General features: G+C 32.6%; 1 protein-coding gene across 2 annotated transcripts in view; it reads left to right on the forward strand.

Moving 5' to 3' along the window:
• Positions 1–22,273, forward strand: part of mIF2 (mitochondrial translation initiation factor 2) — a 124,775-nt gene that overhangs the window by 30,861 nt on the left and 71,641 nt on the right. For both annotated transcript variants that reach the window (XM_085814007.1, XM_085814008.1), the window contains one exon: positions 18,835–18,884. In XM_085814007.1, coding sequence (XP_085670133.1) covers positions 18,835–18,884 — 50 coding nt within the window. The remainder of the gene's footprint in view (positions 1–18,834; positions 18,885–22,273) is intronic.

A 22,273-nucleotide genomic window follows, 5' to 3' on the forward strand; every position in this document is an offset into this window, starting at 1 on the left:
GGAATGCTATGCATTAGGATGACACCTTCACAGTCGTATGTAATCACCATAACATTTACATTGCTGGGGTTCTGACAAAATTTCGAGCGTCGTGGTGACCCGTGATGACGCCATTCGTTTGATTAGCGTTTCAGTTCTGGCTGGTACGATCGGGCCCAAGTCTCATCCAACGTAATGATACGGTGTAAAAAAGCATCTCCTTCACGCTCATAGCGCTCCAGGTGGATTCGGGCAGCATCGTATCGTAGCCATTTCTGCATTTCCGTCAATTCATGTGGAACCCATCGTGAAGCAATTTTTCTCATGGATAGGCGTTTGTTCAGAATGTGCAGCACAGTCGTATGCACTAATCCTGTTTGTCCGGCCAGCTGATGAATCGTTTGGCGGCGATCACTGTCCATTAAAGCGGCAACAGCTTGCATGTCTGCATCGCTGATATTAGGACGACCTGGCCTCAGCATGTCTGTCACGTTTTGGCATCCTTCATTGAATGCTTTCACCCATCTTGCTACGATTTTGTAAGGCAATGCAGATTCCCCGCAAGCCTCTTGAAGCCCTTGATGACACTGTCGTGCTGTACGACCTCTGGCACTTTCAATTTTTATCCAACAACATTGTTCTTGTTTTGAAAACATCCTGACAACACATACTTTAGACCGCGAGCTAATACAAGGATCCGTTCTTCGCATCACTCCGCATGCACGTGACGTAGGCAGGACAAGTCTTTTTGCTGAGAGGTAAGGTAGGTATGTAATTTACGTGTGGTATACGCGATATTCTTTGGTTTTGTTGCGTAGCGTTTTTTCAGCTGTGTTCCCACTATTAAAGTTCCAACCCTCATATTTCGAACCCAATAAATTCAAGGTCGAAGTTTCAATATTTTATTTTCGGAGGGAGGGCGAAATTTTTTCAGTTTTGGTCCATTATCCTAAGTATGTTTGCTTCGATTCTTTATTTTTCCATAAAAGCCAAAAATTTACGCATGGCTTCAAATTAAAATTTAATAATATACAGAGTGGTTATAATTAAAGTTCCACATTGAAATGGTCATAAAAGAAAAACTACTGGATCAAATGTTATCAAACTTGGTAATCGTGTAAAGGAGGTCATGAGAATTTATTTTCCGCGAAAGAAAGAAGTTCGAAACCTCACCACCAGAGGGGAAATGGCGCTGTATGCAATATTGTTAAACGAAATATGGGTCGGAATCTAACTTAACCTTTTGTTACACGGGTTTAATATGTTGTATACTCTTAAAAAACTTTGAAGTAGGCAAATTACCATTTAAAAGCGTTAAATTCGTTAAAAGTCGAGTGCGCCATCCGTGTAAGTGAGAAATTCATCCGTGAAAACCACGATTTAGCGATTCGAAAATGTGAGATCGCAAATCGCTCGCACAAGTGCATACAATCTGGAAATCGTTTTCTTACAGATCACTAATTTGTAATTTTTGAAGCCTGAAATCGGCCCTAAAACATGAAGATACTGATTGAAAACGCTTTTAATCGATTTGGGCCAAAGATATCCCTCACATTATCTACCTAGTTCCATTGCGTTCTCCTACTGCAATCCATTGCATAGCAGTCATTCCACACCGTCTGGTGTGGAATGACAGCTTGTTTCATAACTGAACCATTTTTCTCTGAAGAGCAGTCGACAGCTGGACCACTGTGATTGCAGCTCGCTTAGAGTCAATGTTAAAATGTTTCGTGATACATGAACTGCAGTAACTTGGCATTTTAGATACTACAATTTTTATGCAGGGCTGGGCCCCACCTCACATGTGTTGCACAGTTACTTAGGCAACATTTCACGAATGAACGTCTTATACGCCGACACTTTCCCTCTTCCCACCAGACCTCAACCTCTGTGACTTTTGGCTATGGGCTTATCTCAGAAGCACTCTTTATGGTGATAATCTAAACAATTTGGCAGAAATGAAAAATGTGATACACCGACATGTCCGTAACATTCCTCTTGATATGCTAAGAGCTGCTCTTAAGAATGCAGTAACAAGATTTAACTTGCTTTCGGAAAATGCTGGATGCTACATTGAACATGCTTTGTAACACGTTTTGGAAACTATTAAACACATTTTAAACAGATGTTTTCAAGTCTTATTTCATTTAACAATATTGCATACAGCGCCATTTTTCTCCTGGTGGTGAGTTTTTGAACTTTTTTTTTTTTTTCCGCGGAGAATAAATTCCCATAACCTTCTTTACACGATTCCCAAGTTTGATAACATTTGCTCCGGTAGTTTTCCTTTTATGGCCATTTCAAATTGGAACTTTAATTATAACCACCATGCAAATTAAACTTTAAAAGTTTGACAAGTTGGTTCAAGTACCAGCTTTAAAAATATTTATATAAATATAATCTTTTATATTAATCCTCTTAGAAAGAATGTTTTAAGAAGCTAAATTTCTCTCGCGTTATAGATTGTATAAAAAAAACATGATCTTTAATATGATTTAGATTGTTTTAGTCGATATAAGAATTGGGTCACTCGGTGGTACAGAATAAACCCTGCTGGACTGTTTTATTTCTTTGTCATTTAGCAAAAATCTTTTAATTAAAATATTTATCCTTTGGACTTTGCTTTAAACTTTATTTATAGTTAAAATGACTAGAAAATGAAAAGTTGTCTTCAGCTGAAACGCAATTTATATAATTGATATTTTAAAAAATTGACAAGAATGAAAAATGTATGGAAGTCTAGCAGTCGAAAAATCTTAATTTTCTTGTGTGAGCACTGAAGATAACTGTAGAAGGAAAGAAGAAAATTAGGGAGAAAAGTAAGCAAAAATTTGCAGGGAAATTTGGCTGTCAGACATACCAAGATGTTCAAAAAGTTGGACGCTTTCGAATATACTTTCAGGATACTTCAAAGAATTTAGGTGTTCAAAGAGAAAACACTTGGACGTGTACAACAGCAAATACCATCAGTTGAGCTGGTTAACAGAAAAGACAAAAACAATATCATTGCAGATTAAAGTGAAGAGCGACTGGTTTTAGACTATATGGTTGTATAAATTTAAATTACGTTATAGAACATCATATCGTATCATAAATGGAGAATCCCATCATTTTCTCATTCGAATTATTTGAAGATTCAGGAGTTTATCCAGTGATGTATGTGGATGTCACCTACAGATGTTTTTTTTTTTTTCCTCCTGATGAAACAGTGGCCGAGCGATAAAGTCGCTGAACGCTGGTAGTTCTGTCCGAGGTCTGAATCCCGTGAACGGGCTGGTTGCATGGGCATTTTATGGGCCATGTGTAACATGTATGCAAACCAGTTTCCCTTAGAAAGTCCTCTACGAAGCCATCCCTCCCATTACGCAGATAGCCCTAGTGTGCTTTGTCATAATTAAATAAACCAAAACCTCTTGATTAAACCAGTCTTTCCTTTCATGTCATACCTTCAAAATGGTTAGCCTCTAAAGACTGATAAAGGCTCTGACCAAATATTGATGAAATGGATTGAATTGGATTATTAAGTTACGTCAAAGCAGGGCTATCTGCCTAAAAGGAAGGATGCCTTCGTGAAGAACTTTCTAAGGGAAACCAGCTGGCATACACATTACACATGAGAAAATCCACGAAACCGCCCATGCAACCAGCCCGTTTACCGGGATTCGAACCCCGGAGTGAACTACCAGTGTTCAGCGACTTTACCGCTCGGCCGTTTGTGGGCCTTTATGAAATGGAAGGCGATAACTTTATTTATAATGATTGTCAGAAATATCAAGATATTTCGAAAAGTTGGATGCTTTTTTATATACTTGCGGAATGCCTAAAGAAAAAGAGCAAGAATAAAGTAGAATGCCTGAAGAAAAAGAGAAGAAAAAATAAATTTTGGGGTAAAATTTAGTATTTGTATTTTTTTTTAAATTTAAAACTTTTTAATCTTATGATATTTGATTCTTGCGATTTCAAAAATAAAATATTTGTCTAAAATATGAATAACATTTAAGAAACCAAATGTAGCATAAAATTGTGTAAAGCAATGGGCACAATGATAAAACTGTTTAAAGCAGTGTATGCAAGTCATCCTAAGTTAAAATGCCGGTTATACATCTAACGGAACATTGAAAGACGTGTTAACTGTGCTTTACTGTATTTTCACTTTTAATACATGCAATTTTCAAACGCATCGTAGTCAGGGTTACAAAGTATTCCTCTGAAAGAAACGCAATTCAAATAAATAAAATTAAATTCTGGAAAATTTATATTAATAAATATATTTAAAATGCTTAGTTCGAAGGAATAAATAGAAAATTTTAAAACAATTATCTGAAGAGACAATGCAAACAAACAATTAAAATAAAAGTATAAGAATTTAAAAATTACCTAAAATAATAACTATGAGAAAAATATATATAAAGAAAACTATTTGAAAAAAATAAATAAACGCTGCACCTTTATTTACGCAGTTTGAATAAGTAAATAAAAATTTTTAAAACAGTTATTTGAAAAATACCATGCAATTTAAACAATTAAAATGAAATTCAAAAAAGAAAAAATTACTTAAAATAATAAGTTATAATTAAAAATATAATATAAAGAATATTATTTGGAAAAAAGGAATGATGGTGACTTTTTTTCCTCTCACAGGAAAGGAAACTAGGTTGCCATATATTAAGAAGTTCGCCTAGTAAACTATTCTTGGTGCAAACTGACAAAAAAGTGCCAACATAAATTTGTGAATTTCTCCGTAAATTTCATTTTTAGGCTTAATTTGAGTCGTAGAATCGAAATATGTAAAAAAATTGGTATGTTATTTCAGAAAAAGTCCGATTTTGTGTCAAAATACCTATGTTAGAATAGTGCTATATATAAATCTAATATATATCCTAAGTCGCGCTTTCCAGACATGAAGAACGTAATTTGAATTTTGTCAATCGGCCCAGTAGATCGAGAGATATAGGACTGTCCCTTTTTTTTTTTTTTTTTTTTTTTTTTTTTTTGAGCAGTGTACATGGCAAGAATAATGGAAAAAAATGTTTTATTATGGATGCTTCTTGTGTTTTTATTTTGTTAATTAGCTGCTGTTTTATGTAATTCGTAGTGTTCCACCATGGAAATGGCTGTTATGTTTCATGTCTTAGGTTGACTAAAAAGTAATGACCAAAGACTGTTAGCTTTTTGGGATGGTTGGGCAGATAATCAGAAAATATCGTATGCTATCATATTTTTTCCATATTCCACCATGGAAATGGCTGTTATCTTTCATGTCTTAGGTTGACTAAAAAGTAATGACCAATGACTGTTAGCTTTTTGGGATGGTTGGGCAGATAATCAGAAAATATCGTATGCTATCATATTTTTTAAGTAACTTACTTGCATAAACAAATGAGGGAAAGAATTTTTGTTAAATCTGCCATACTGAATTTTCTGAAAGTCAATGTTTTGTTTACATATATAAACGAGCTTGAATTATAGGTATTTGTTGATTAAGTGTTCACTTACAAAACTGTATTGTTAATCATTTTTGAAGTTAGGGTATTTTAGCTAAATATGAGTATTAAAATAAATAAATAAAAACAGATTAGCCCTATCACACTTACCAAAAGTGAATATAAATTCTTATTTTAAAAAGTATGTAAATATTAAGAATTAATATTAGTTATTATTAAGTGGTTTTTACTATATTTAATTATTATTAATTAAGGGTTAACATTAATTATGATTAGTGATGAGTTGGTACTACCGAACTGGGTATTTTGTAGCGGGTATTTAGTTGTAACGGGTACTGAAAATCGGTACATCCAAGTACCCGTTACTTCAGTACCGAAATCGGTACTTTTCGGTATTCGTTACTTTTGTACCGAAACGGGTACTTTTCGGTATTCGTTACTTCTGTACCGAAACAGGTGCTTTTCGGTATTCACTACTTTGTAACGAAAATATGCGTCTCATTTCGGTATTCGTTACTGGAAGATCGATGAGGGTTCAGCTCACTTCGGTTTTGGTACGAGGACAGTAGTATCTGGTTGTATTTACGAAATTGTGATATCGGTTCCTTGTGTCCATGAATGGCCTGCTCCTCAGACACTTCCTTAGTTGACATGTTTTCTGATATTCAAAATCTTACTCCATACAGATAAAATCAAACACGTGGTGACGTGGCAGAGTTCCTTCAGTGCGCAAAATCGTTAGCTGCGTATTTCGGTACTCCAAATCGTTACTAGGGCACTTCAGTACTCCAAATTGTTACTAGGGTACTTTGGTACTCCAAATCGTTACTAGGGTACTCCGGTACAGCAAACCGTTACTAGGGTACAGCAAACCGTTACTCTGATATTTTGTTACTTCGGTACTCCAAATCGTTACTTGGGTACTTGGTACTTGAAATCAGTTTTCGGTACTTTTCAAAGTAACGGTTACTTGAGTAATGGATATTTTGTACCGGGTACTTGTCTGTACCCGTTACTCTCGTACCGGGTACAAGAAAGTACCGAAGTTGCCCATCACTAATTATGATCAAGCACAATTTGTTTTTAATTTCTTTTCAGTTTCACCATGCAGTAAGAGTTTTATTTAGTAAATTACTTGGCATAAAAGTCATAGTTTTGTTCATTTTATCCATAGAAATGTAAAAAACCCTAAAAGTAAATAACAAAATGCATAGATGAATTCATTTTAAACTTTTATTCAACTTCTGTGTGCAAAAATAATTTGTAATTCTCTGCTAGTGTGATGCTGATTGCAAGAAAATTTAAGCCATTTCTTTATCCCAAAACTGAAAAGATGCTATTACTTCCAGTTCTACAATTTGTGTGAATAAAAATTTATTAATGACATGCATCAGAACTTTAGTATTCATTATGGTAAGGATTTGCTTTCCATGTTGCTGTTCTGTCATAGTAAACAGTGAAGAGGGGCAATAACTTGCCTCTTTTCATTGCTTACTACAGGCACAAGATAAATCTTAAAGGCAAAAGCTGATATAAAACTATTTTCTATGCCTTGTGTAATTTCAAATAAAAATAACTTAAAACAATTAAATCCACTTTTTGCTGAGAGCAACTTGCTGATTCTCTGGAGTATAGTGTCTGCTTTTATATATCCAGCAAAACCCTGTGTAAACTACTACATACAACTAACTTTCAACGCTTACCATATGTGTCTAACATGACGTGTTGAAACTTCTATTCTGATGGGCAGCTCTTTAGTCAAACACCAATGTTATGGCCAGGATTCTATTTAGAACACTTTTTAAGATTTCATTCTAGTTTCAACTGACACTGCTTGTCTTAAGAAGGCTTATGCAAACGATGAAATAAGACACGTAAGAAAGAAATCAATATAAAGTTGTTCGTAAAACTTAAATCGTATCACAAGTAACACATAATCCATTTGACATTCTAAAAACATTAAAATGCAGTTTTTTCCTAGCCACTTAGCAGTAGGCAAATCTGTGTTTTCATTATTTTCCTCATCAGTATCTTTTCCTAGACCAACACACTAAAAGCCTAATTTTGTAATAAGTCACCAACACCTTTTCTAGAAACATTATAATTTACTTGATCGTTGTACTTTTCCAAAATGCTTGCTATAATTGCACTTTAAGATTCTGTTCTCGCCTTGATCCACAGGATTGTAGCATCAAAATTGTTTTGGGGGAGGATAAGAAACAATTTTGATTCATTTCTAATTTACAATAAATGTGTTTACAGAAATAATAGTCTATCGAGTAGAATCTTTCACTTTTTCACCAGAAGTCCTTCATTCTACTTCTAACATCATCCATGCCTTACAGTTAGTTTTATAGGAAACATGAAGAATTTTACATTTTTGAAGCAATAAGGTTTTTGAGATTTTTTAATTCCCAAAAGTTTATAATGCTCAGTGACATTTAAATTGGTAATCAAAAAAAAAAAAAAAAAACTATACTATGCTCTTTTGACAATTTTCTGCCAGTGTATCTTTGGTGTTTAAATTTTGACATTTGTTTTGGCATCATTTTATAGAACAGCCATCATGTTTGAAAATATTGTTTTCTTAATATTTGTAAGAGAAATCATACGAAATATACTTCCCCTTATTATTTTTTTTAACATCTATTTTGAAATGTGTGGTTCTCCAACAACCCTTTCTAAAAAACTCTTGTTTCACTTCTTGAGTTTCCAGCTAGTCATTGGGACCCAAAAAGGTGCTTTCCAGATTCATTGGCGATTATATCAAGCATCTATCAATATTGCCAGACTGCTGCTGATTTGAATAGTAAACCATTTCCGGAATGTTTTTCAACGTCCTTATACTTGGCCTTTCTCAACTTTTCGTTGTATCCACACTTTTTCCATGAGTAAAAATTATTATTGATTTTTCCACATCATAGCTCCTTTAGATTTGGATAAACTGTATTCCTGCCAGAGGTTGATTGATTTGTTTACATCCACTTTGTATATTTCAAATAATGCTCATTTTATCTTCAATGGAAAATGCTTATGTTTATAGTTTGTCGTATGGATGAATTTTTGACATGGACAGTTTTCACCAATACAGTGGGAACAGAGTTAGGTCAAAGATTTCTAAATAAAGATGAATTCTTTATGAAGAAAATTTCATCATTAATTTCTCTTATCCCGTCTCTAGTGAAAATGCTTTTACTTCCCCCAAGATAGATATGGCTCCAAGGTAAAGATGCAAAACATCCCATTTGAAATACAGAACTTGGAAAGCATTTTAAAAAGTGAACCAACATGAACAAAGGATTAAAAAATTTTTATTGCCTATAAAAGGAATCATTTCCAACCATCATGTATATCATTATCATATCCTTCATGCATAATCGAAGGCAGATAAAAATCTTATTTGATACTTTCTGTTTCTTTGAGTAGCCAAAATTCCTATCATAACATCAGCCTTGAGCAGAGTTCTGTTTGAGAGTCCAATTAAGGAATCTGAATAGAATCAGAGAACCCATTCAGATTGTTTGCTTTAATGGTCGTGAACACTGTATATGTTCTGATTATCCATGAACTGGATGTTACACTTGTCCCAAATAACCTTTGTTTGGAAGAGAATTAGTCAACCTTTTATACCTACCACCCACTTTGTAGGTAGTAAAATTTCCGTATCGCTCACCGGTTCACAGTCATTTAATTTAGAGCAAGTGCAAAGAAATTTTTCTAGTGGAAGTTTACTAAAAATATATAGTTAAATTTATCCATTTATTTGTAATTTATGTATATTTATGATAGAAAAAATTTAAAGAAAAACTAATTAAAAACTGTTTAATTTTCCAGCACATGCGCTTGGCAATTTTACATGAGCATGCGTGCGTCTCGTATTTTTTACGACATCTGTTATTTTACCGTTTTTGGCACGAAAAACAACAGAAATGAGTGAATATTGATAATAAATTTGTCAAGAAATAAAATATTAATCTTATTATTGCAAAATACAAGTTATATCACATTCAAATATAAGTAAATTATTTTTAACTTCTTATGTTAGTGAGATGGAAATGCAATGATGTATTCCATTATAGAAAATTTTAAATTTATTATTTAATAATTATATTTTAAATTTATTATTTAATAATTATATTTTAAATTTATTATTTAATAATTATATTTTAAAATCAAAGCTAATTTTAATATTCATCAAAGACAGGTATAGAAAATAAAAAAGGAAAACATCTTGGTAGGAAAAAAAAGTAAGTTTAGCATTACTTACTTCTGCAAGGGAATTTACTTCTTACTGGTTACAAAAACGCACTTTAAACTAACTTTAATGTTTTTATTTATTTCTAAAAAATAGAAATAAAAGAAAGTAAGGAATGGAAATCGCTATTGTTCTCCCATCTAAAGGTTTCCTTGTCTTTTTTTCTTCATCAGATAATTCTTGAAGAATCCGAGCAAAGTCAGCTGGTTTTACATATTTTTTTGCCATGAAAACCGATATAAAATTTACAGAGCCAAATGTATTCAAATTAATATAATACACAGCAATTAATAACACAAAATTACAAAATATTTGAGAAAAAAATATTTTCCAAATTTTTAAAACATGACCACGCAATGTGTCCTAACTTTTATGAAAAAGCTGCCACGTAGCACGAAAGCCCAGTTAAAAAAAAAAAAGAAAGTCAAATGACTTCCTTTTGGCACATTCCATGATGTGGGGAAGTGTAGAAAGAAGAAATAGAAATGACCTTCAGACGTCTCAGCTTCAAAATTTGAAAAATGTGCATTAAAAACTGAATTTATCGTAAAATTTGCGCATACGCGCATGCTGGAAGGTTGAATTGGAGAAAATTAGAATGAAATGTAAAAATTTTAACTAATTATTAATGGGATCTTTGGAGGTGATGCTGCAAGGCTAAATATTTGATGTCTGGTTAAATTTTCTTAAGGGACAAATAAAAATGTTCTTTTTCAGAAATAGTCAGGTAGTTTCTCTGTTTAGTCATAATGTGCTTAGCAGCACTAAAGCCTGATTCTATAAGGTATGAGCTAAAGAAAGTTCTTAATAAATTAAATATAATTTCCCATATATCTGGATATAATACTGGCAATTTTTTATTTATCTGAAGGTTTTCATATCCATCACTATCAGAATTATATTTACAATCTTTATTTTATTTGAGCTCTAACAGTTCTTGGTAAATGATATCAACCTCAGCACCATTTGCAGTAAAAAGATTTCTCATCTAGTCACACACCTTCAAGTTCAAACATCTTCAAATTGTTTTTTCGTATTTGATTTGAGTTCAATAAGGTGGTCATTGAAACTTTCAGTCTCCTCTGGAGTTACGTCATCCTTAATCAATCACAATTTGGGAAACTGATGAAATTCTTTCTTTAGTAGATTATGATAAAGAAGATTAAGATTATTAATTAAAATGATACAATATTTTTATAACTGATAACAGTTTTATTGACTCCTTAAAGCTGCAAATTGATTTCACTAAATCTTTTATAATGTCTGCCTAACTAAAAGTATCATTCTTTATTGTTTTTAATTTTTTACCAAAATTTGTCTCATTAATAGTTTCAGAAAACTGCATGGTACTTTCACATAATGCTACAAAACAAGACAAACATGTACATTTGACAGACATCGACCTTCTTCATGTGAAAGTTACCCTATAAAATCTTCATTATTGTTCTATCAAAACATTTTGTGATCTTTGGCATTGGATTTGATCTTGTTTACAGCTTTAATTATCACACTTAATAATGAATGGAGATATATACCTAAATGTTTTACCTCAAGATGTTTTCTTTGCACCATACATTGAATAAAAGCATTAGGAAATTCTTTCTTCAAATAAAACAATAAATCCACGATAGAGCAACCCGGGCGGCCCGGATTCGATTCCCGGCCGATCATGTGGCATTTTTACTAATCCAAAACTTGTAACTATCTTGGTGGTTCAGTCTGTATGTAATAGGCGATGAAAGACTCAGTTTAAAACACAACAATAACAAATTTGTTTACAATGTTACTGAAATAGTGTAGTGTTAATTATGCCATTAATTATTAGGGCTGACAACTCCCTTACAAACATTCTTGCTCATATTTAAACACATCTCATTAATACAATTTCACATTCTACTCTGAAAACAGGTGGGGTACAGCGCCCTCTATAGGTGTTTCTTAATACTCCCCATCTAAAGTCTTAACATAGAGTTTATAACAATATGTACCAATTTCCATAATTTGTATTTACATCAATCACATTGCAATTAATTACCATATTTTTACATGTGATCTTCTAAACAAGTTTTCCATACAAAGTTTTCTTGAATAAACTATTAATGCAAAGAACAGAGGAATAAATATACCATTAGCACATAACAATTAAAGGAATATAATAGGGAAAAACAAAAACAAAAAAGGTTTCAATCTTATGAATATCATATTGTAAATTTTTAGACTCTGTTATTGAGCTCTAAATTGTAAATTAGCTGAACTGGCCTTCTTATTAGTCCACTGGCAGTTTTGATCGAACATGAGCAAACTTTGTCATCCCTTCCAGGGAAAGTTTCTATAATTTTATCTAGAGACCCCATATTTCTTGGGTAGCATTCTTCATTGATTAACACTATGTCATTTGGTTTGAATTCTGTTGCCTTTGAATTTTGCTGGTACATATTAGCAGATCTTAAATTTAATAAATAACCCTTTTGGCAACATTTCCAAAAATTATAATATATTCTGCTGATGTTTGAATTTTTTCACAATAGATTTTCTTGATCCTGATAAATCATCCTTACATATTTTAGTTGGAGGAAGGGATAGCAAACGTCTATCTATCAAAAAATGTGCAGGGGTGAGTGGAGAGGGTTCACTATATGAGTAAGTAATGGGCCTGGAATTGATCATGGCTTCAGTCTCAACGAACACTGTTTCCAGTTCATTGAGAGGGAGCAATGAACGACCAACAATTTTCCTAAGACTTGTTTTTATCATTTCGATCATTCTTTCCCAAAATCCTCCCCACCATTCTCCCCTTTCAATTATATATTTCCAATGAATATTGTGAAAAGACAAGAAATTCTTTACAGAAAGATCAGAAATGCAAGTCCACAGTTTTTTTTAGTTCAGTGTCTGTGCGTTTGAATGATTTTGCATTGGTAATGTTTATTGTTGCTCTCTTTAGTGAAAAATGGTCCAGCTTAATCCAATCCAGTTACAGCGAACAGTAGCGACTGAAGAATTCGATCTGGAGGAATTGGAGCTACGTCCTTGAACTCCAGGGCGAACACTGTATCTTTTGCAAATCATGCATCTGCTCAACAAGGATTTAATTCGCTGTCTGCCTTTGACAACTCAAAATATTTTGTGCAGGTGCGTCACAGTTGAGTCCACTCTGGAATGAAATACCATGTGCATTGAAAATTAACAAATCGACATATCCATCTATGATGAAAGTATCCATGGATGCTTGGCAGATTCCAGACAGTCTGTAAATCGTATTCTGCTTTTAACTATAGAAGTCCCTGTTCATCGAGCTCAGGATTCAGCAAATAAATATTGGACCCTTTGTCAACTTACTTTCCTTGGGTTAAATCGAGGATTTCCTTTTCAAAATGTTGAAATTGGGTGTTTCTAATCAGTATTTTTCTGCATTTATTATTTCAAAAGCAATTAATGGTCCACAAAGTCTTTCAGATCTAGGATTAGAATTGTTGTTGAATCTATATATCCACGCTGTTATTCGTTATACCTTGCTTAATTTACTAAACTGATTTAAATCGAGCAATGAATTAGAACTTTGCTCAGTGTCCTTAGACATTATGAGTCTTTCTCTTTTCTACAGATATCTTTTCCTCATTTGCTTCCATGCTTGGTCTTTTAGGATACAAATTTTCAGGCTGGAGAAGCCAACTTGGTCCGTTTTGCCACAATGGAGTGGAGATGATAGTCTCAGCTTGTTACCCTCGAGATAATAGATCTGAAGGGTTTTCCTTGCCGCTGCAACAATGGTACCACTGGTTAGCGTTACAAATTGCCTGGATTTCTGCTACACGGTTGTCAACAAATAGCTTCCAGACATTTGGTGATTTCCTTATCTAATGTAGTGTTATTTGGGAGTCACTCCAAAAAATCATATTTTTGCTTAACATAGGCAACACGTGTTTTAAATATTTAGCTAAGTGAGCAGCTACAACAGCTCCCATTAACTTGCATCTAGGGAGGGTTAAAGATTTGAGGGAAGGTATTCTACTTTCTGTCGTTATGAAACTGGTTTTAATTTCCTTATTTTCATCAGTGTATCTAAAACTGCTGCCACTGCTTCAAAGCTCTATGTGTTCTATCACAAAATATATGAACGTTCAGCTGCGTGTAATTAATGTTGTGAAAGAATTTTCTAGGAAATTCAGGAGTTTTTAAACATTTCATTTCTGCACACCAGTTCATCCCCCTTTTCTTGATATCAGTGGGAAATGCAGCATCCCACTCTAAATCCAGAAGACAAATGTCTTGTAATATAATCTTAACCCGGACTATAAATGGTTGCAAATATCCGTTAGGGTGAAATATTTTGGCGATGGTTTTCAATATCAGTCTTTTTGTGCCGTTTTCACCATTTCCAATTGACTTCTGAACTGGTTTCATGTGTATCTTTATTATATCGCGACTAGGATCCCAAATCATGCCGAAAAATTTTGTTTCTTTATTGAAACCACTGCAAGCCAATAAAGTACTTTCACGACATTCGACCTCCTTCTTTAAGAATAAAATGAATTTAGAAATGTCAATGTCGCCTTCATCTCTTTGCCTGTTAAATTCTAAAATCAGATTGTAGGGCAAGTGTTTTTGCAAATAGGCATTAGCAAATGTCCAAAAGAGACTGATGTAACATTTATTGCTTCTAAATTTTGAATAGAGATCTCAAGCTCGTCATAAATTCTGTGTAACGCTGAAACATTAGAAGAATTTTTAACTTCTTCCAAATTTAGTATTTTATTCATAAAGGAATTTATAATGATATCGCTTTTTCCGAACCTGTCTTTCAGGGTTTTTTACGCAGTTGTCATAATTATCATTAGATGATTCGAATCCTGAAACAACATTGGCAGCTTGACCAGTTAAAAAGGTTTTAAGATACGCAAATTTTTCAACTTTAGAAATGCTTTTGTTTTTATTTATCATACTATCGAAGCTATTCCAAAAATTTTGCCAATGTTTCGGATCTCTGGAAAATTTTTCAATTACAAACTTTGTCAGTTTAACTGAACACTGATTTCTTAAATTTTCACTTAAAGAGACATTCGTACTTTGATTATGCGAATCACTTGAAGCTGACTCAATCTTAGTTTTGCTTTCAAGTTAACGTAATATTCTACTTGAGCATTTCAAACATTTCGCTTTATATTCCTGACTCGCTGTAACCTCTTTTTTTAATTTGATCAACTGCAGTGGTAGTTTCGATTTCACTGTCAAGAGCCTTACAGTTCGTTACTTCTTTCTATTAAGAGCTCATAATCAAATCTTGCTCATCAAGCTCTCCTGACTTTAATTTAACATCAATTTGATTAATTAACTGGGTTGTTAATTTTCGAACTGTTGTTCTTTTAGCTTTTGCTAGTTCTAACGCTGGCATTTTTATAATACTGTGCAACAGAAATACATCCAAGGTTCAAAAATAAATTCAAAATGAGAGACTACCTTTTATTTCCTTGTGGGCATGATTTAGTTATCTAAACGTTATAATCCAACAGTCCTGGCTATTCCCCGCTGATGTGCCATGTGGCATTTTTACTAATCCAAAACTTGTAACTATCTTGGTGGTTCTGTTTGTATGTAATAGGCCATGAAAGGCTCAGTTTAAAACACAACAATAACAAATTTATTTACAGCTTGGACATGTTTATTTATGCATTTCCTGCTTGTAAGTACTATATCCCAATTAATATTCCCATGTTTTGTAATTCTTGATTGTTGTTTACACTTAAATCTGCTGAATGTAAACTTAAGTGCTTCATTTTTCTGAGCGTGTTATGTCTGGGACTCTTTAAGGGACAAGCTGATATCATGTTAGTCACTAGGCATTCCAATTTTATTTTATTCTTTTGATTTCTGTCTCTTAATTCAATTTCAACCACATGATAATTCTGAACTATTGGTTTCTTAGTTCCAAACAAAAAAAACGACAATTTTTCATTTCAAATAGGTTTTAATTTTAAGATCTCGCTAAGGTATCTTTAATAAATGATCTTTCTCTACCTTGATCAAGAAGGATACGAACAACTTTAGTTTCGTTTTCAGTGCAAACTAAACCAATACATGTTTCTATTAAAGTATTTTTTGAAACAGAAATATTACACTGAGAAACCAAAGTGTTAGTATTAACATTTGAAACTAAATATTACTTTTTCAAACTCATGGCAATAGATTCATTTTCAGATAAATTGCATGAATTTGATTTTTCTTAAAACATTTAAAGCATCGATTGTGCACTTTGAGAATATTTATTTTCTCAGTTACTCCTTTACAACATTTAAAAGAACCATGATGTTTCTCACAGAAGCAATGGTATTGCTGATGCTATATCAGTAGCCCATGTAACAGTATTATTCAAGGGTTCATTATTTCTTCTAATGACATGTTTATATTAATTCAGAAGTCAAACAACAAAAATCAGCATATTATTTACAAAATTTTCACAGGACTAGTTTCAATGGTTTTACCGAACCACCATCCTCAGCTGCAAAACCGCAAAATGTGTCATACTTCATATTTTATTTATGTCACACTTCATACTTCAAGCATTTGTGTCATACTTCAAGCATGTGTCATACTTCATGCTTGATGGTATACTTGCTTCATTGGATAATGTTTTATGGCATTGTAAACACGCTGGAAGTTGTTTTGTTTGCTAGAGATTCAAAGATTATCCCATTTTCAGATATTCTGCTGAACAGCCTCAAGCATATTTCTTTCCCCCCTTTTTTTTTCTTTTTCAGGATGTATGATACTCTTGTGTTTCGTGAATATATAACATTAAGTGTATACGATTTATAAAATCTATTTTAAGCCACAGACTCACAAATCTAACTAGATACTACTCCCCACATGAAGAAACTCAATTCGAAGCTTGAGTGATGACACCGTCTTCATTAAACCAGTATCACTACTACCTACCCTTAACAGACCATCAAAAAAAAAAAAAAAAAAAAAAAAAAATTGCCTGAATATTAGCTTCTGGGATATCAGTTTGGTTGAATTATGTGAAAATAGTTTTTTGGGGAAAAATTACAATGGACTAAACTTCAAGCAAAACATTATCTGTAATGTAAAAAGTCCCATATAACTATCTAGAACATCAGCTCCAGAGGAAATGTTTAAGCTAGAAATCATCCAATGGTCAGAGGAGAAGCTTTGTTTCTCAGAAAAGTTACTCCTAAACTCATGTGTTCAATAACCCCATTATGCACATTGCAAAAAAAAAAAAAAAAAAAAAAAAGGGGGGGGGGGACATTTCTATATCTACTGTTCTACTGGGCCAATTGATAAAATTCAAATTGCGTTTTTCATGTCTCGAAAGCGCGACTTAGGATATATATTATATTTATATATAGCATTGTTCTAACATAGGTATTTTGACACAAAATCGGACTTTTTCTAACATACCAATTTTTTTTTCCATATTTCGATTGACTCAAATTATGCCCAGATATTAAATTCTGTAAAATTTGGTACAAAATGTACAAAGAAATTCAAAGATTTATCTTGGCACAATTTTTTCAGTTTGTGCCAAGAATTGGTGAACTTAATATATGGCAACCAATTTTCCTTTCTCTTCCATTATGCTGGAGCGGGGAAAAAAGGCACTTCGTTTCTACCTTTTTATATTGTGCATGAGCAGAAAAAAAGTCAAATCGTTCCTACTTTCAAAGAATTTTAGCGAAGTGTCTAAACCACGTTTGATGCTTTATTGCTTTCAACAAATATTCCAAACTTCAAAACGCGCCAATATATAAATTCGTATATATCTTAGAAAATTTTGAATAAAAAAACTCTAATTTTTTGCAGGTATACTTAGAAATACACCTTCTTTAAGATGATGGTAAAAATTTTATACTTTATAATTCAAAATTGTTTTGAAAAATTTATGAAAATTATTTAAAAATACAAATTTCAAAAATAATCATAAAAAATGGGTGAATTTTATTTGGTATGAACCTAAATTTCAAAATGTGAAGGGAAGAATAAAAAAGTTTAATATAAAGAGAGATATTAATAAATATATACCAAATTCAATTAACATTGAGGAGCTAAAATTTGAGAGCTAATTTTTTAAAAACTACTCGTGCAATTTTTACAAAACTTAGTAGTTTGGTGTAATTTGAGTTGTAGAATTGAAATATTGAAAAAATTGGTATGTTATTTCAGAAAAAGTCCTATTTTATGTCAAAATACATGTATTAGAACAATGCTATATATAAATCTACTACATATCCTAAGTCGCGCTTTCGAGAGATAAAAAATGCAAGTTGAATTTCGTCGATCAGCCCAGTAGAACAAGAGATATAGTGCTGTTCCCCCCCTTTTTTTTGTGCAGTGTACACTTATGAGTATTCTTAACACACTTATACCCTTTATGTAGTCACAGAACAGCACCTAAGAAAACTGACTGTGCAAATATATGGAAATAGGAGAGTGCTGTGTGGGTGGGTGGCAAACAGTCAGTTAGAGAATAAAACTTTCAAGTGTGTACATATGTATACATATATGCTTCTGTGAGTGTGTTTTGATCATCCTTGATCTTCATCGAAAAAAAACTTCTAATCCCCACTGTGAAAGCTTAAATTGCTCACTAGTGGGTGAAAAGGACCAAACTGACTATCCCTGGTTTAGAATGTAGGAGAAGGTGAGGGTGAAGATGAAAGAACAATAATATAAATATATTTTATGCTTTGCTTATATTAATGGAACTTACATGGATGATTTTAAGGATTAGTAATTTTCAGTTAAAATCTGAAGTGGAAAAAATTATAAAAAATGAGGAAGAAAAGTTTTAGTTAAATGTATCTAAAAAGTTTTATGCAGTGTTTATTCATCTGGATGTTTAGTCTTATAAAATAACATGCAGTGTATTGAAAACTGAACATGATCAAAAAGTTCTTGTGTTATGTATAACACTGTATGAACTTGTGTTATGTATAACACTGTATTCTGAGCAGAAAAAGTTCATGAAAAAAAAAAAAAAAAAAAAAAAAAAAAAAAAAAAAAACAATTTCATAAGATTATCTGTTTTCACCTTCTTATGTAGAATTTTTTTTAATATATTGTTCAAGTTTTAAAATAATGAAATAATTGAAAAAGTTTTCTCATGGATTAATTCCTTTTTTCACTCTTTTGCAGTTCCCATAATTGTAGCTATAAATAAGATTGATAAACCACATTCCGATGTTGTAAGTATTTAACACCATTTTAGTGTGCAATGATATTTTAAGTCCCCCCTGTATTAGCATTTCATATCTTGTGATGAAGTTATTGTGTGTGTGTAAATATATATGTCTGTATACCGGGTGGTTATAAAATAAGTATCTCTATTTGGAGCTGTGTGTAGCTTGAAGGAATAATCCGAATGAAACCAAAATCGGTATAGTTATTATTCAAGAAGGAGGAAAAAGGATGGCATGATAATAATAATAAAAAAATTAGTGCAACTAATTGCCGACAAATGGTGCTGCCATTGCAAATGCTGTAATCATGAGCAAAATTAAGAAGCGGTCATTTCTGCCAGTAATGTGGTACGAGATGCTGCTTAGTTTGGCAAATCGTGTTTTGATTTTAAAACTTCCTACATTATCAGCTCAAATACTGCAGCTGTTTTGCACAAATTCAGGTGGGTGAAAGGTATGCATAAAAGAAAATGTCTTTTGGCACAGTGTTCTCTGAGAAGAATGGTAAAAAAATTCGAGGAGACTGGATCAGTTGCTGTAAAATGTGGATGGGGGAGAAAACTAGTACATCTTCCCATACAAATAGAAATTGCAGAATCAGCATGACTCCAGAAACTGGTCCTAGTGCACGCGTAAGTTGCTCAAAAGTTGGATATTCCATATGCTGCTATTTGAAAAATTCTAAGAAAGGTAATTAAATTTTATCTGTATAAAGTTAGTCTATATCAGCAATTGTTACCAGGTGATGGGCAGCAGAGATTGGATTTTGTTCTAATGTTTGTAGCATAAATGGATGTATATGATGCCTTCCCATGAAGATTTTATGGGGAAATGAAATCCACTTTTACTTGAATGGAACGGTCAGTGCACAAAACACTAGAATATGGGCTTTGGGGGCCTCCAAATGTTATTCAAGAAAGATACCTCCACTCTTCAAACCTCACAGTGGGGTGTGGCTTTATGGCAAGTTTCATTCTTGGTCCTAATTTTTTTGAGGATTTACGGTCATCAGGACCCGTAGCATGTTCGGTTATTGTACAGTGGTACGTGCACATGTTACAAACATTCGTAGTTTCTCAACTGCAGCAAAGACATAGTCTTACTGAAATTTTTTTTTTTTTTTTTTTTTTTTTTTTTTTTTTTTTTTTTTTTGTGTGTGTGCAAGATGGAACCTCACCCAATATTGGACGAGCAGTAAAACAGTTCTAATGATAACATTTCACAGATAATAGAGTAATCAGCCGGTATTTTCACATGAAGTGGCCTCCTTGATCCCTTGATTTGGTGTCATGTGAATTTTTATCTTTTGTGATACTTAAAATCTAATGTATACCATGGTGTCACAAACCTCAATGACCTTAAAGATTGCATAACACAACATGTGCGAAACATCATTCCTGATTAATTAAACTCTGCAGTTGAGTACATCGTGCATGCCTGGATTGTGTCCTCCAGCTTAATGGCCATGTGGAACCTAAACTTGATCAGCATAGCCATGCGCAAGCATAATCACATTATCTGTAACATTTTTCAAATTAGGTATGCCATCCGGTTCTATGTTTTCATTCTTTGTTCTTGGATTATGCATTATTCATTCAAAAGTTCCATCTGTTGCTAATTGTTGCAACTATTTTTTTATTATTCTCGATGAGTAAGTGTACCAATTTTGATTTCATTCAGATTATTCATTCAAGCTACAGGCAGCTCCGAATAGAGATGCTTATTTTATAACCACCCGATATATATAAAATTTATAGCCCAGGTAATTTTTTTTTTCAAATGTTGTTTAACCTTAACTATATGTAGAACTGAGTTTTGTATTTTCTGCAATATTTTTATACCCATATATAGTATATTTCATTTATATATATATATAAATGTATATAAATGAAAAATTATCTCCTAGAAAATATGAAGTGAAATTTAGTTAGTATATGTTTCTATTGTGGAAATTAAAAATTGAAATGTGTTACTAATTAAACTGACATTGTTAATTAAAATGCCAAACTAAGTCAGGATTTTTGTATGGAATCAGAAATGATTCTCATTTTAATTAATGAGAATCATTGCTGATTCCATGATTCTCATTAATTAAAATGAGAATCATTGCTGATTCCATAGAAAGATCCTGACTTATCAAGGGGAATTAGAACCTCTCCATAGAACTACCAACAATTTATTCAAGTTCACAAATGTGAAATAATTTTGCGATACGATGATAGACAGTTAATCTCTATTAAATTAAATTTATATTTTCAGCATCAGCGCAAAATTTTACTTTTAAGTTCTTTTTATATACATTTTGGAATTCATTAATTTTAAAGTTTTTCTCCTTATTTTTCTGTACAAGTTATATATATATATAAAGAAATTTAGAACCAATTTTTCACTAAGACCTATGGAAGGATTATAAATTTTCCTTAAAAAATGATTTATTATCACATGTTGTAATGTAATATACGTAATGATGTAGAAATATTGATTGCATAGATGTTAATCCATAATAAACAACAACTTAGCAGCTGAGGCAGATTAAATATTCATTTTTATTCCAATTAACGTTTGAGGCCACAAATAACTTGCCACTCCACTCCTGCCCATTTCAAAACATTTGCATTTTTTATAGCTTTGCAGTAGGAAGAAAAGCAGTAAGCAGCAGTCTACTTTGGCTGAGAAGCAAAAACAAATTGTGTAGTTATACAGTACAGAAGTTTAATTTAACCGCTTGCCTGATTATCCCGAGTTATCCCGCGTTAATATATATTGCAGTTAATTATTATCCCGAGAAAACTCGGGCAAAGCAGAATTTGTCAGTACGATTTGTTTTAGCATGGTCTTACTCGACCTGGAGGATATGAAAGGAAGTATTCAGCTTTTATTGGCAGCTCGCAAAGTTTTGTTGGTTTCGCAGTTTTTTTTTTTTTTGCAGGCCTGGTCACATGTTTTCCCTATTGTCTAGTATATGTCGGCTTGTGGATTAGTAATGTATAAAAAATGATAGTTGCGTTGAAAAAGTAATATAATGGCGATGATGCAAGATAGCGAAAGCGCTGATTTTTCAGATAGTGATTATAACCTCAAAGCATTTTCCACATGTTATTCCTGCTACTGAAAAAAAAATCAAATCCAATGAGACAGTGTTCTCTGTGCTCGTGTAAAAGAGATTTCAGAGGTAAGCCAGTAAGAAAAGAGACCAGATACCAGTGTATAGACTGTCAGGTATCACTTTGTGTTATCCCTTGTTTCCAAAATGCTCACACAACGACTTATATTGAATTTTTTATTTGCCCGAGATAACTCAGGATAGTAAACTAATATTAAAACTAAATGCTTTTACACCTGTAAAAAAATAAAAAATTCAACTTAAAACCTATATATTTTGTTTTTTTTTTCTT

Source organism: Stegodyphus dumicola, chromosome 3, assembly GCF_044657685.1.
Source record: "Stegodyphus dumicola isolate Sdum_Otavi_A_Nest chromosome 3, ASM4465768v1".
In the NCBI taxonomy this organism is placed as follows: Eukaryota; Metazoa; Arthropoda; class Arachnida; order Araneae; family Eresidae; genus Stegodyphus; species Stegodyphus dumicola.